This window comes from Corvus kubaryi, unplaced genomic scaffold, assembly GCF_017639235.1.
Source record: "Corvus kubaryi isolate FWS band 111438036 unplaced genomic scaffold, C.kubaryi_AGA036_p1.0 71, whole genome shotgun sequence".
Taxonomy (NCBI): domain Eukaryota; kingdom Metazoa; phylum Chordata; class Aves; order Passeriformes; family Corvidae; genus Corvus; species Corvus kubaryi.
The window spans coordinates 2,832,724-2,848,175 of NW_024582059.1; the positions used below are offsets into that span (position 1 = coordinate 2,832,724).

Here is a 15,452-nt window from a genome sequence, read left to right on the forward strand (position 1 = left end):
TGGGTAAAGCATGAATACTCTTCTCTGTTACCAAGGGGATAGCAAGAGCACTTACTAAACCCACTGATGCTGCAGCAAATTATTGGGAAGACCATACAGTGGTGTTTTTCAACATCTAATTACCTCTCGTAGGGCCTAAATTTTTTATTGCTGATCAGCTGGAAAAAGTGCACTAAGGTGTGTACTATAGGGTGTGGAAAGTTACCCTCAAAACCACTTGTGGGTGGGTCGGGGGGATTGAGGTGTTTGGGTGTGTTTTGTGTTTGGGGGTTTTTATTTTTTTATTTGGGGCAAAGGAGGAGAGCTGCACGGCTTTTTCCTCTGAAATGTAAGTAGCCCTCTTCGAAGTGTCTCTGTGCTGTTCTGCATTTGCCAAGCAGTTATGGAACCTAGAGCTGGGACATGGTTCTAGGTTCGTCCTTGGGTCCGAAAACAGAGACTTTCGGTGTATTACCTCGAACTGCCAGTTTTTTGTGTTCGGGAAGGGGGAAGAAGGATCATCTGTATTTCCTTCCCTTCTAAACCGCTGAAAAAATAGCTGTTTGCGTAAGGAGCATTTCAAAGCAAGTCCTGGGGGCGATGGAGGGGAGTGCTCACTTTTTTGTCGTTTTTTATTCTTGGTGGTTTTTTTGCACGAGCTCGACATACTTGCTTATCTTTCATCCTCCATAAACTTCGGCTCTGTCCCCTGTTGCGGGGCGGTGTCGGGGCGTGGCCCCGCTCCCCGCCCCCAGGCCCGGCAGGCCGGGGTCAGGGCGCCGCCGGCCTCGCCTCCCGCCCGCCCCCGCCATCTTAAACCGCTACGCGCCGGTAGCGCGGCGAGGCCGCCGTTCCCGCAGCCCTGGGAGATGGCGGTGCCGAGCTCGGCAGCTTGGACGTGGCTGCTGCGGCCGCCCACGGCCACCGAGCTGCTGCTGGTGGCCCTGTGCTGGCTCGGCTGCTACTGGCTGCTGCGGCGGCGGCCGCGGGAGCTGTCGGGGCTGCCGCCGGGCCCCGCGCCCTGGCCGCTCGTGGGCAACTTCGCCTTCGCCCTTCTGCCGCCTCCGCTGCTGCGCAGGTGGGCGGTGGAGGTGCAGGGCGACCGGCTCTCCCCCGCCTTCTCGCCCCATGTCTTCCTCACCGGCCTCACCAAGCTGTACGGCAGCGTCTTCCGGCTCTTCGTGGGCAACCGCCCCATCATAATCCTCAACACCTTCGGGGCGGTGCGGGAGGCGCTGGTGCAGAAGGCGGACGTGTTCAGCGACCGGCCCTCTGTGCCCATCGTCCTCATGATCACCCACCACAAGGGTAAGCGCCCGGGGGCGCCCCGAGCCCCGCTCGGGAGCTGCCGCACGCCCGGCGATGTCCACGGTGATACTTAGGAGCGATACGGAGCGGGAGCTGCTCGGGACCGTGGCTGCTCTGCCGAAATTTATAAATAACTCCCGCGAATTGTGGACTGAACCATTTACTTGCTTTTTGCTCCTCGCTTGTGTCCCTCGCCCTGCTGCTGACAGAAAGCACTCAGAGAGAAACTCGCCCTGGCTCGAGGTGGACGTGCAGCATCCCCGTGAAGCTGGCGGTGCTGTACTGTGCGCCACAGAGCACCTTTGGGTGGCTGAAATGCCTGATCCCTTTAGATCTGTGTACAGTAAAGGGACTGAGGAGCGGCGGAGAGAGCTGGGGTGGTTTAGACTGTTGGAGAGGAGGCTCAGGGGAGACCTTCTCGCTCTCTACAACTGCCTGTAAAGGGGGTGCAGCCAGGAGGGGGTCGGTCTCCTGGGTAGCAAGCGATAGGACGAGAGGAAATGGCCTTAAACTGCCCCAGGTGAATTTTAGGTTGGGCATTAGGAGGAATTTCTTCAAAGAAAGGGTGATTGACGATGGAGTGAACTGCGCAGGGAGATGGTGGAATCAGCATCCCTGGAGGTGTTTAAGGAAAGGCTAGACATGGCACTTGGTGCCATGGTCTGCTTGATCCGGCTGCCTGCTTGCAAACTACTGCTGCTGTGATGTTTGCGAATGTGTTATTCTGCTTGTCAAAGCTTACTGAGCATATTTGGATTTGGTTTTGGGGTTTTTTTGGTTATTGTTGTTTTTTTTTAAGAGTTCAAAGGAGAGTTACTAGCTTTTGCCAAAAAAAAAGGCATGAAGAGTTTAAACACATGATTGCAATACTGCAGGTAGAATTTCTTCATGTTTAGTTCTTAAGTCATTATGGATCTCAGTGTTTATGGAAATCTACTCACTCTTTTTCAGTTTAGAAGGTGTTTTTCAGTTTAGGAGGTAACAGAAGGCTTATTAGTGTGCTAGCTTGTTGTGAAACTTATATTTTTTCTAAGGCTAGATAAATCTATTTTTTCAGTACCTGAAACATTTGTCTTCTTTTTTTTTTTTTTTTCCCTGTACCAGAATTGCTTTAGTAAAGAGGAGAAGAAAGTGAGGGACCTAGGTCATGTTTATTAAAATGCTATCAGGTACCATTGCTGAAATCAGTGTAAAGAATAAAAAAAAAAAAAAGATGAATTATCTTGGTTTAATGATATTGGTCCAAGACAGATCTTACTGGCACATTGTTATCATGTGTATTTTTAGGTACAGTACTTTAGCAAGAACTGGAGGAGGAAAGGGGTAGAGGAGTTAGATAATTTTAGCAGTGCTGTAAAACCTCATGTTCAGGCTCATGGCAGATTTCTTTTTCCTTAAATGCCATGAATTTCATCTGTTTCTTGTTCTCTGTCAGACTTTTTTGAATATGGTGAAGCAGAGTAGCCCAGGCAGTTGGCGGCTTCCACCAGTGGGTGCTCCAGGAGAGCTGAAAGTACCAGGAGCGTGTTGTCCACAGCCAGAGCGTGCTGCAACCAAGCCCATGGACGGTGCCTGTCTGTGTTGCGCTGTGGCAGGGACACTGTGTTGCTTCTTGGTTTGGTTTTATCTGGAAAGTCACCATAGCTGTGCTCTGCCCAGTTGTCCATAAAACATCCCTAGCTGTTCTGTAGTGCTTGTGTTAGCTGGTGCAGCATGCTGAATTGCCACAGATGCAGGAGTACTGTAGAGTGCACCTCAGAGATGGTGTGCTCTGAGTGCACAAAGGGAAGAGTCGGTGAATATGGGCAGTGGAGGGCCACCGCCCCCGCAGGCTGGTTCTCCAAAAGCCAGTGGAAGTTACAGATGCTGTCAGGTGCTGGCTTGGGTTTAGTGGTGGCATGAGGAGATGACTGAACCTCTGCGATGCTGCGTTTGTGCTAATGAGTGTTGCTTTTTTCGTGTGTGGTTCATGAAGGAGGTAGATGGGTTACAGCACTCAAACTGGAGGCCTCTTAAGATTGGTTTGGGAGCCTCCTGAGCATAGTTTCAGGAGTTCATGGGTGAGGCATTGCTGCAGGTCAGGACAGTGACAGTTGTGTTAGTATGTACTAGGAAAGGGAACAGTAAAAGCAGGATGAGGTGTAACTTCGGATCTACCACCCACAATTTGGGTGCTACAGCTCTGGGAGGTTTAGTGTCCATTTTGGGTTCCTACATGTCTTTGGGTTCTTTGGGTTCCTTCGTTCTGTAAGTGAGCTAAGTGATACGAGCTTACAGAGCTATTTTCTTGTAAGCTACATTTGCTGATGTAGTTTTGTCTTTAGCCTGAGCTGCCCTGCCAGGTATGGGGTAGAAAAGAGAGGGGCTTATCTGAGCTTTGTGGCTCTATTGCGTATAAGATGCAAATAAAATAATTGTGCCTGGGGGAGAGCAGGTAGAAGTATCAGAAATGGCAAATACTACATTTCAGCAACTTGATTAGCAAAGGAGGGAGGCCTTCTTGGCTGGATAAAAAGAGCCATAAGAACTTAAGAGAGAAGGTAGAGGTCAATTCTTAATTGAAGTCTTCTGCACATATGTCTGCAGGAAGAGAAATAGTAGACTGAGGAGAGAAAAGAGATTTCTGTGGTTTGGTTTTAGTATTTTTAGTTTTTTGTATTCTATAGCTACGAAAGGCAACAAAGACTGACTCTGCAGAGTAGATGGAGTCTGTGTGGTTGTCTGCCTGTATAGCCCTGCCCTGTGCATATCCAGATGTGGATGTCTGACAATACAGAAGTTGAATGTTATTAAGTGTCATGACTGCTGTATTTGTCAATGTTCCCAGTATTGTAGCAACACTAGAGCTAGCAGTAAAAAACGGGGGGAGAGGGAGGAGAGGAAGTAAGCCTTTGCCAGAATGTGTGTCTTGTAAGGATTTTAATCTTTTCCATCTAAAATGAGGAATAAAATGAACTCTCTGGTTATGTGAGTTTGTTGGTTGTATTGAAAGGGTTTCATTATCAGCTCGTAGAAATTAGGCCCCTATAGTGAGCATGAAGTCCTGGTTATTGTTGCTTGAGAATTTATTATTGTATTTCCTTCTGGGTTTTTTGTTGGTTTTGTTTGTTTGTTTTGCTTTGCTTTAGTTTGTTTGCAGGGGAGGTTTTTTTTGTTGTTTGGGGGGGGGTGGTTTAAAAGTAGAGATGTCTGTGCTGACTAACGTGACCTTTTAGGGCAGGCAGATTTTCTCTGAAATCAGCAAAGGACTGTTCCATTATTATAGCTTGGTAGTGATGCAGTTGAGAGTTTGCTTTCTTCTCTTACCTATGTTACTCTATCTCTATGCTCTTCTTCCTCCTTAATCTCTCTCCTGTGTTATTCTTTCCCAGTTTACAAATCAGTTATTAGTATTGTGCAGCAGTTTGGGGCTTGGGGACATCAGAAAACACCCACGCTCTCTGCAGGGCTGCTGGAGAGGCTCACTGGGTGGGGGGAGGTGTGTTGTTGGTGTTAGCTTTTCTGTGGGGCTAGGGGAGTCTCTTTTACCTTCAAGACAATAGGTCTGTTTTCTTTATGAAAGTATTTGGATCCTAAACCTCATTTTCCTAACAACAAAAAAGGGAAGAGGTTGTGGATGCATAGCGTGTTTTGGAAATATTTGTTTAGGGATAGAAATGGTTTTGTTCCAAGAAATCCATGTTTCTTTCACAACCCAGCTACAAACCCTGGAAACTCAAGTTGGTTCATGGGCAAATTCAGCCTTAAATACACCTGTTTTTTCACTTAACCTACTTGAGGACACCAGTGCTAACAGGAAACAGTTGAGAGAGGAAATCTGGAAAGTTTTTGGTTCTGTTTTTGAAGGACCAGGAAGTGGGGGTTTGAATAGATTGTCTAAGGAATGTCTTCATGTAGAGAAGATGAAATTCAGCTGATTCTGGGCTTGTCTTGACTCTTCCTAATGTTCTTGTTTAAGATGTTTGAAGCTAGGTCATGTGTTGTGTTCTTTTAGCATTAGGGGCTAGGAACATTAACTTGTAATAGAAATGTAGGTAATGTTAAATATTGAAACATGGTGCATCTTCCAGTACTTACGTACTACTTCTGTTTTCTTATGGCCATTTCTCCTTTTAAATTCAACATTAAGATTTGCAGTTGACAGAAGAATTGATGTTGCTTTTATAAAGTAACTTTTTATTTTCAGAAAAAAAACAATGTAGTGTCACTTTACTAGAAGAACAAATCCAGAACTAGGTCATGTTTGATGACTAAACTTTCTCAGGTTAACCATGGAGTACATTAGAAATAGCAGGTTGTGTATTTGTTACCCTGTGGTGTCTTTGGTGTGGTCTTTTGATTCAACAAAAGAGATGTTTCTGTTTGTAAGTGAGTAATAGGGATTTAATTTAAACGGTGTTTCATAATGACACAATTATGCAGAGCAATTGCCTAGGGCCATCAAAACTGTTGGGATGCAAATCAAGCAGGTTTTTGCCAAGTGTCTCTGAACCTGTCTTCACCTTCCCAGTTTTCTCACAGTGTATTTCTCCCAGTGTGAGTATCCTGTATTTTTATTATAAAGAAAAAGCTCGCTTGTAATAGAAACACATGAAAAAAGTATTGAGAAGTTTGTATAACATGAAGGGGAAAAAAATGCAAATCAGTTTGTGTTTTAATGTCTTCTGTTGTGCCTTGCTGAAGGAGTTCATGTCTCAGGATGTGGAGGAGAAAAGGCTATATCTAACATATGTCCCAGACTAACATTTCCCTCTTCTCGATCTATTTGTGTCTTGCAAAGTGTAATGAACTAGTGATGTAACTTGGATATTCATTTCACTGATTAGGAAAAGGAGAGACAGTGTTTCCAAAAGCTATTATAAAGAACCTTGTGTTCTTCCTTTAGCTCCTAGCCAAGTGCTTGGGGGAGATTTGCTGTTACCATTTCCCTCTCTTCTGGCTCTTGGGTTGCAGGCCTGTCTATTTCTTGTTGGAAACTGGGCATTTTGGTTTCAGACTCTCCCTTTTCCTTTCAGGTGTTATTTTTGCACCTTATGGCCCTGTCTGGAAGCAACAGAGGAAATTCTCTCTCTCAACACTGCGTCATTTTGGAGTAGGGAGACACAGCTTAGAGCCTAAAATCATTGAGGAGCTGAACTTTATAAAGGAGGAAATGCTGAAGCATGGAAAGGATTCATTTAATCCCTTCCCAATCATTCGCAATGCAGTGTCCAATGTTATCTGTTCCATGGCCTTTGGCAAGCGTTTTAACTACGAAGATGATGAGTTCAAGACGATGCTGAAGAACATGGCCCGCGCCCTGGAGCTGAGCATGAACAGCTACATGATCCTGGTCAACATCTTCCCTTGGCTCTACTACCTTCCCTTTGGGCCTTTCCGGGAGCTTCGGCAAACTGAGTTAGATATTACTGCTTTTCTGAAGAGAATAATTGCCCAGCACAGGGATACACTGGATGCAGCAAATCCCAGGGACTTCATTGATATGTACTTCATCCATGCGGAAGAGGAGAAGAACAACAAGGAGAGCAGTTTTAATGATGATTATCTGTTTTTTATCATTGGTGACCTCTTCATCGCAGGCACAGATACTACTTCCAACACGTTGCTGTGGTGCCTGCTCTACATGTCTCTTTACCCTGAAGTACAAGGTAAGATTATTTTATTCTAGGTGATTTATTCCAGACTGTAAAGCTCCAGATGGATTCTCAGAAACAGAAGCAAACAGTGGCAGTGAAGAAATCATTTGGAGTGCCAATGGTTTGTGTGTACGTATAATTTGAAGGCTGGTGTGTAATCAGACATCTTCTATCCTGCTGTGCTAGCATGGTTTCTAGGTTAGTGTTATATATTAAGTGCTAAATGGCCCTTTAATCTGTGAATTTCTTCTGTCTTTGGGCAATTTTATCTTTCCCAAGCAGTTCCAGAAAAACTTTAGCACGTTTGAAAAACTTTGGCAGTTGTGGCATTCCAGGCATATAGTAGTGATATAAGATGTGTGAAGACCGGAGTGGTAAGGTCTGCTTTTATGCCTCCCTGAGCAGGGAGGTTCTTGAGTCTAGTGACAGAGTCTGGGGAAGTGAAACACTACCTATTGTAGAGGAAGATCAAATCAGAGACAGCTTAAGCAAACTGGACTTGCACAAATGCACAGCACCATCTGCCAGTGTCATTAGAGGGCCTCTCCCCATCAGTCTTGAGTGGTCATGGTAGTTGGGTAGGTTGCTGATGATGAGGGACATGATGAGGGGCAGGGGGGGAAGACACATGGAACATGTGGCCACAAAACAGAGGCAGAACAAAATGGTCTTGTTCAGTGTTAGGGAAGGATGACTGAGGGGAAACCTTATGCTGTCTACAACTATCTGATCAAAAGATGCTAAGAAGATGGAGGCAGTCTCCCCTGAGGTGTGCAGTGGAGGGAAGGGAAGCAGTGGAGACAACAAGAAAATTCCAATCAGATACTCGGAAAACAAATTGCCCTGTGAACATGGCAAAGGAGTGACACAGATTGCCCTGAGAGTTAACAGAATCTCTGTCTTTGGTTCAAAGCTAAGTGGGACATGACCCTGAGTAGTCTCATCTACTCAGTTGGATCTGCCTGGAAAAATCTCTTTAAATAGGTCAAGATCATGGTTTATTGCACAAAGTCAACCAAACTGTTGACAAAAGATTGCAAAACAGGGCACCAGTACTGTACATGGGAGAGAGAGTTCACTGGGGACAAATGTAAAGTAAACTTTTATTGCATAGGCTTATTCTTCTGGTTTTGATGTTGTGTGTTATCACTGCTTGACTTGATACGCAGTTACATGGATTAGATAACAAATGGAATCTAGAAGAGTTTTGTGGTTTTTTAACCTCTTTTTCTTCTGCCTGGTACTGTATGTGTATGTGCTGGTCAGTTTTCACTTTTCTGCTGACCTCTTAACAGTTTCATTACCTCTGTCTGATTTCCCCTTTCCTTATGTTGTGGCTCTTGTCAAGTAATCTAAATATGCTCAGTAGTCCAGAGTGTATCACCTTTAGTATCCCATTCCTTACATCCTGATTACCTTGGAGTTACGTATGGGCCTCTTTTTTGTTTATTTCTAGTAATACATTTCTCTTAAATGTATTTCCTCCCTAGAGAAAATACCTGAATCATCTATCTTTTAGAAGTAGCAAAAGTTGCTTGCAGACATGGAAAGGCAAACTAAGGGCTATCAGAGGAAAAAAAAAGTCTTTTCTCTTTATAAAATAGTTTTGCTTTTTACAGGGAAATAGAGAGTGATGTGTATGGACAATATGGTGAAGTCATGGCACGTATTTAGTTTGTTCTGTTCCCTGACTTTGTTTTGGTCCTTGGCTTCTGAAGATGTGTGAGATTTTTAAATATGTGAAAAGTAGTGGAGCAGTTCAAATAACATGCTGTTGCAGAGACTGCTGAAGTTTACATTTTGCGGCTGGTAATGTGAGCAGCAGTTTGGCTGCTCTCTGTATAGTTCCTCTGCATAGTTCTCTGTACAGTTCTATTATAGCATATAGAAATGAGTCGTTCGGGTTAAAGCATTGGTGTGACATTCAGCATGAGACAGCTTAATTTTTTCATTTTTTGTTATCTATTGAAAACTTTATTTATTTGTTTAGATTACTGTGGACATGCATGCCTGAATATAGGGCTATAGTATCTCCCTAATAAAAGTAGCAAACCTCCACAAAGAAGGTACTGGAGAGCCATGCTGTCAGCACATCCCTTGCTGTATTTTTTGTATTTTATAATGTTCCTAATGCATGAGCTTTTCTTCTGGCAAACCCAGTAGGTGGCAGCAGCGGCTCGTTAGACACAGTTCAGGAAGCACTTGTGGATGCTGCTCGGGAAGTGGGGACAGTTTTTTTCATTGAGCTTTTATTTAATCTTGTATCACTGCTAAGAGGAGAAAAGACCGAAAACTCAGAGTATCAGCTGCTTGGTTGGAAAAGGCAAGCAGGACAACCACAACGCATGCAGGATATAAAGGGTAGAAAATGAAAACTGACTTTTATTATTTTTGATTAAAGGTTAGTTCCAAGGTCTCCTCTTTCAAGATTGTCTTTTGTGGTGTAGCCAGATTGCAAGTTACCTGCAAGAAAAGGCACATCATCCTGTATATACATAGGTGAAGCAAATCCTGAAATTTGGAAACTTCTATGAAGAGAATTACTTGCATGCTGAGCCTTCAGTGAAGTGAAAGGGGCAAGTAAATAGTTTGGTATTTTTTGCTTTCTATGAATGAGAAAGTAGATAAGCTCATGAACATTTCTGACTTTGCAGAAGGACTTTGTGGGAAAGGAGCATCTGCTGCTGTCTTTGGGGTAAATGGGACGTAGCTGAGTTTAGGTTCTGTAAATAGAAAGTAGGAGATGGCAAGAATGAGTTAAATAGCTTCAATGCTTGCAGTAACAGCACCAGAATTCCTGCTCCAGAATGAAGTATCTAAAGCAGCTGCGTGAAAAACTTTCCCATCACCTGACACTCAGGCACACACTGCATGCAGTTCTCTTACTGTTGAAGTTTTTAATTGCAGAGCAGAAAGCTTGATGTTTTCATCATTCAAATTACTATGTAGGTAAACTGCCGCAGTAAGATTATGAATACATCTGGAGTAGTAGCAGGACTTTTCCTGTACTTCTCCAATACTAAAGGGCTAGCAATGTCTGTCATTTCAGTACCTTTACTCTTGACAGTTGTCAAGATTGTGCTTGGTCATTTTTATCTTAACTGAGTCTGTTCCTAAGGCTAGTGTTGGCATAGCTGTTTCAACTGGGAATGACATCTTGAAGTAATCTTTGAGAAATCTTTGTAAACAATGAAGCAAACATAGTCAGATGAAATTGAGATGATGTCTTCTCGTGTATTATGTCTTTTGACTTCTTTATTTTCCTTGCTTCCTTTGAATAGAAAAGGTTCATGCAGAAATCGAAGCAGTGCTAGGACGTGACAAAGTCCCCTCTCTTGCTCACAAGGCTCAAATGCCCTTCACAGAGGCAACCATTATGGAAGTGCAGAGAATGACTGCGGTTGTTCCCCTTTCAATTCCTCGAATGGCCTCAGAAACTGCTGGTAAGCTTTTCTAGAGACTTGTTACTACACCATTTCCTCTGGGGATGCAGATCTGATGGGACAGCTAGTGATAACTTACGAAGATCTCATTTACATATTATATCTGTAAAACAAATATGTAAAATGCTCTGTATAGGGAGTAGGTGGCCTTGACATACTCCTCTGTGTAAGAAGCATGTCTGACCTGACATCCAGCAGGATTTTTCTAATCTTGAGTGATTTCTTCTGTGGGGGTCAGCTGGTACTGACTAATGTGCTTAGTCATAGTTGGCAACTGAGACTCCACCTTTGTACCTGAAACAGCAGAGTTGTTTTTGGCATTCTGACACAGAGGTCTGACAACATCACTTTAGAGTAGTTGGTTTGCTAAAGGCTTATACCGTTGATCTCCACATGTACAGAAAACATTAAGAAATATTCTCTTCCAATTCATCAATGTGATTTCTAAATATTGCTGAGCATTGGCTAGAGTCAGTGTGAAATAGCAATACTTGTCTTTTAAACCCATTACTGAATTGATCTGCTTTTTAAAATGTTTTGTTTTGCAGGACAGTGAGGTGCAACAAGCTGAAATGAAACTAATCATTTTGAAACCCTTGTGTGACAACAATTCAAAATCCATCCTTTGACTGTGGTGGGGCTCTGTGACAGCACAGGAGCAGGAGGAAAGTGGGTCACTGCATTGACATGTTGCAGAGTGCATTTCTGACAATTGCTGCTTCTTTCTCTCTGCAGAAGCTGTTGGTGTAACTTGATGTCTTTCCAGCTCCTCAGGCCAGCGTGATTCTGACTCAAGCAGGGTAGCAGAGATCACCTTTGCCTTAAGCTTTTGCTAGATTTGCAGCCCACAGCTAGGGATCGATATAATTTTTTTGTGACATCTTCTAGTTGTCTTTTTAATGGTATGTTTCCCATGTTTCCTTCTAGCAACTTGTCACATCTCTGTCTCTGCTTTTGTTTAAAGTGCTCCAGGGATATACTATTCCTAAGGGGAGTGTGATTGTGCCCAACCTGTGGTCAGTACACAGAGATCCTAACATTTGGGAGAAGCCGGATGAATTTCAGCCATCAAGATTTCTGGATGAAAATGGCCAGCTAATAAAGAAAGAGTCATTCATTCCTTTTGGAATGGGTAAGACAATCCATGTGAAGTCGTTAGTTGGGTGGGTGGGTGGGTGGTGGTGTTTCAAGCATAGGGCCTTGGGGGTAGGAGATGTAAAAGTTGCACATAGGACCAATTACAGAAGTAGATTTATTATCACAGTTGGTGGCTTGGCAAAATGGTTTGGGTTCCTAAATAGCCAGTCACCAGACAGAAATTATAAATTGTCCTTTGATACTGCTTTTGCTGTGGATGTAAATACTCTTAATATGAAGTAGTACAGCTGAGCAAAGCTTAGACTCAAATGCAGGAGGCCAGAGCTTCAGAGTTCATAGCTTAATAGTAGTTTGAGCCTGTTTTGGACTATGGTAGCACAGGAATTACATATGTGTTAACAAACAGGTCAACTGTATAAAGCCAGTAATACATCTCTTCTAACTGTTCTGTAGGTAAACGTGTGTGCATGGGAGAGCAGTTGGCAAAAATGGAGCTGTTCTTGATTTTTGCAAGTCTAATGCAAAGTTTTACCTTTCTGTACCCTGAAAATGCTGCAAAACCATCCATGGAGGGAAGGTTTGGTCTAACTTTAGCTCCATGTCCATTCAACATAATAGCTTTGAAGAAATGATGCGACGTCAACAAAGATTAAGCACAGAAATACTGCACTTTTAAAATGCAGCTCTTTTTTTTTTTATTTCTAGCTCATTTTGTTACTTTCTTTCCAGAAAAAAACCCCAACTGCGTAGGCTTTCCTAGCCAGTGAGAATGATCCATTTAGACTTCTGGAAAGAGAAGATTTTTTTTGTCAACTGTTGCATTCCACAAATGAACTGACAGCATAGTTTTTAATTTGATATTAAAACTTGGTGGGCTTAAGCTTTGTCTATTACTATCAGTTAGTCAAATGTTGATTTGAAAGAATGGTCCAAAACATTTGTTACATTTATAACAATATACATTTATAACATTTATATCTAGCAAATGGTAATTGTAAAAAATCGTGAAAGCAGCACATAAACATTTCATTTACCAAAGGAATGAAGCACATCATGTAATATTAAGAGTATTAATGAATGAGAGATTGTTAGCATTTTCTGTGTAAAGAAACATTGTAACTGAGCTTAAATAATTACATATACTTTTTGGAAATTAATGAATGACATTACTTTTAACCTTGGAGGGTTCTTTTTTGCGAGTAACTCATAGGTGTACTAGGTTGGATCAAATCAGTCTGGATTCCTGGATCCAAGCATCCTTGACATTCAGGGCTCACTATAAAAAAGCAGGTACCAACTCTGAAAACCCAGGATTTAAGGCCAAATGAATCCTTGGATATGCCATATTCTCAATAGGAAATGAGTATGCAGTATCTGGATGCAGATGTTTTATCTCAGAATATAAACTAGAGTGGAATTCTCTAACAAGAAACAGCAGAAGTTTGTTCTCTCTGGTGCCAAACATATTCAAGACATCTGTGCTGCCTCTTGGCATTCAGTGTTTCCCTCATGGCAGCAGTGGCTGCAGGCTGGACGAGGCCAGCAGCTGCTCACTGGGGACAACGCTACATGTGTAGTCCTGAAGTCAAGGCTTGCACTCAGGTTTTTCATCCACAGGCAGTGTGGACAGTACTGCCACAACCTCTGGCTTTGGGAACTGGAGTCTTCAAATACGGCGTCACTCCAGCAGTACAGGTGAAGGCCTTACACATTTACCATGAACAGAAGGAAGCTGACAAACTTGAGGTTTGAATATAATGGCTCTCTCTGTTATCTTCCCTATAGAGTAAAAATATCTGTAGTTCATATAGTATTAGTGTATCAGTACCTTACTCTTTTCACATGCAGAATCTTAGTGCTGGTAACCACTGTCAAACCAGCTGCCAAGGAAACCTCATGTAAATTGTTTCAGAGCAGGGCATTCAGTCTTGCCTTGTATTTCAAACATGGAAAGAGATCTTTTGGGGGGAATATGTAACAATTAACCTTTAAATGGATGTTCTTAATCATTCTTAAATCTCTTTGCACTCCTTTTGATCTATCAGAATTTCATATCACATAAATTAAGTTCTTACATACTCTTCTAAAGATGTTTTTTCCCCTCACTGGAGATCTAGAGAATACCAGGAGCCCTGCTAATGTCAAGTTTACAAGACTGGAATGTGAATTTGAATGTCATTTAGAATTGGGTATTCCATAGCAGAAACTAAACCTAAATTGTGAAAGAAGAGACAACTTTTCAGCTTTAATGTCTGGTTTTGTCACTTTTAACCTTGAAGTTTTAAAATCCAGGTAGTGCCTAACAAAGACTGTAAGATAGTTATTTTGCATTTAAATTAAGGTTTTCTGTTACCTGTTTTGAATAACAGAGTGCCTTAATTTCAGAATTATGTATTTGGTTGTTCTCCCACTCTTTGTGTGAGAACTTTCAGTTCTTAGATAGGTTAGCTTTGGACTGTATAGGCTTATGGGTTTGGGGTTTTTTGGTATGAAATTTTTGAAAAATTAGTACAATATAAAGTTGAGTTTGATACCAATGCTAGTGAACTTGCTCTGAAACGTCACAGTACTGGAGAACTAAGCACTTTCTTTAATTTAATTTTGTATTTTCCAATGAAGAAGTACATTCTATAGGGTTAGGATTTTTGTCTGGAAATCCTAAAATTATGCTTAATTGAGAAGCTAAAATTAAGTGCTGATAATATTTATCTTTCTGTTGAAATGCCTCCTTAAACAACATAATGATGTTGGTGTGCAACTGATGACTTGTACAAAATACCTGTCCTTTTAATCAATGAGGACACATTTGAAAAGCACTTTAGTATTTTTTTACAGATTCCAAAGAAGATGCTATTCACATAATCCCTTGGTATGTGAAACTGTACATATTAGTGCTTGTTTTGCCTGCTGAGTTTAGTTTAAAATGTCACCTTTGAAAACTATCCTTTAAAAATTAGCCTTCTACAAAAACTACTTTGAGAATGTGTTTTTTGGTGATACCTGTAATCAAATGCTGCATCGTGCGACAAGCTGAAATTACTGGTGAGAAGTTCTAACCATGTCAAGGTCTGCTAGAATACAGGATGCTGTTGGAAATGACAATAAAGACCTGCCTTTCATACCTTCCAGGTGCACTGAAATTTTCACAGGATACCATAAAAATAGCTAAACAATAGCATAAAGGCAACAAAATCTCTGTGGTTTTCAAAGTGTGTTGCCATCTTTGGCAAACTGTAAAGCGGTAGCAGATTTGGTTTGTATTTGTAAATGTATCCTCCCCCTGTCTTTTTTTAGCAGAGGAAGCATCTCAAATTCCTTGTTGAAAAATATATGTCCATGTAAGTGAGTGACTGTTTCTGAATGCTGTAAATAACTAACTTTATTTCTAAAATTACTTTGCTTCAATGTGTTTTTATTTTGAATAAAGTAATTCCCAAGTGAGTGTTTCACAGCTTTGCGTAGTCATTTCAATGAGTTCCACTTACTGAACTTGTGATGTTTGGCATCTTACATCTTGCAGAAAAAGCTTTTGAGCAAGAAAATGTTAAAAATGCTTTGGATGAGGAGGAAGGAGGTGGGGAAATAAAGTGAAATTAGGAAAATAACACTGCCAGGCATGTTATGATCAAATGATAGATTATGTTTTAAAAACAGTTACCCAGAATAAAAGAAGAGGAAAGGGTAGAGATCAGGAAGATAAAGAGCATATGAATTGTCAGCAGGAGATGTGCAGTCTGCAGGAAAGAAAATCTTGGGCAGAAGTTGAGGTGTAGTATTTTTTGGACTCCTGGCGTAGAGGGAAGTGGAGGGCAGAGGGGGAAAGGGGTGCCCAGGGGGAGCCTGAAGTAGAGGGCAAAGAACCTCCGAGAGGCCTCAGGGGAAAGCAGGAGATTCTTCCTCATGGAAGGGGGTGGGCTGAGCAGGAGTCAACTGAAGTGCTTTTGGGGAAGAGATGGGTATCAACATTGGTGTTAACCAGGAGCTGGGC

The 15,452-nt window shown here is 42.2% G+C and overlaps 1 protein-coding gene across 1 annotated transcript; it reads left to right on the forward strand.

Moving 5' to 3' along the window:
* The first annotated feature begins 769 nt into the window (after window positions 1-769).
* On the forward strand, window positions 770-14,913 carry LOC121674866 (cytochrome P450 2U1). Its single transcript, XM_042049644.1, has 5 exons — window positions 770-1,287; window positions 6,303-6,935; window positions 10,205-10,366; window positions 11,331-11,498; window positions 11,918-14,913. The coding sequence occupies exons 1-5, from the start codon at window positions 849-851 to the stop codon at window positions 12,094-12,096; spliced, it is 1,581 nt and encodes a 526-aa protein (XP_041905578.1). The 5' UTR covers window positions 770-848; the 3' UTR covers window positions 12,097-14,913.
* The last annotated feature ends 539 nt before the right edge of the window (window positions 14,914-15,452 follow it).

What these genes read in the sequence shown, in the direction of transcription:
- LOC121674866 (XM_042049644.1), top strand. Translation starts at nt 849, where the DNA reads ATGGCGGTGCCGAGCTCGGCAGCTTGGACGTGGCTGCTGCGGCCGCCC. An exon ending in TCTTTACCCTGAAGTACAAG is followed by an intron (nt 6,936 to 10,204) that starts GTAAGATTATTT and finishes TCCTTTGAATAG; the next exon opens with AAAAGGTTCATGCAGAAATC. An exon ending in AATGGCCTCAGAAACTGCTG is followed by an intron (nt 10,367 to 11,330) that starts GTAAGCTTTTCT and finishes TTTTGTTTAAAG; the next exon opens with TGCTCCAGGGATATACTATT.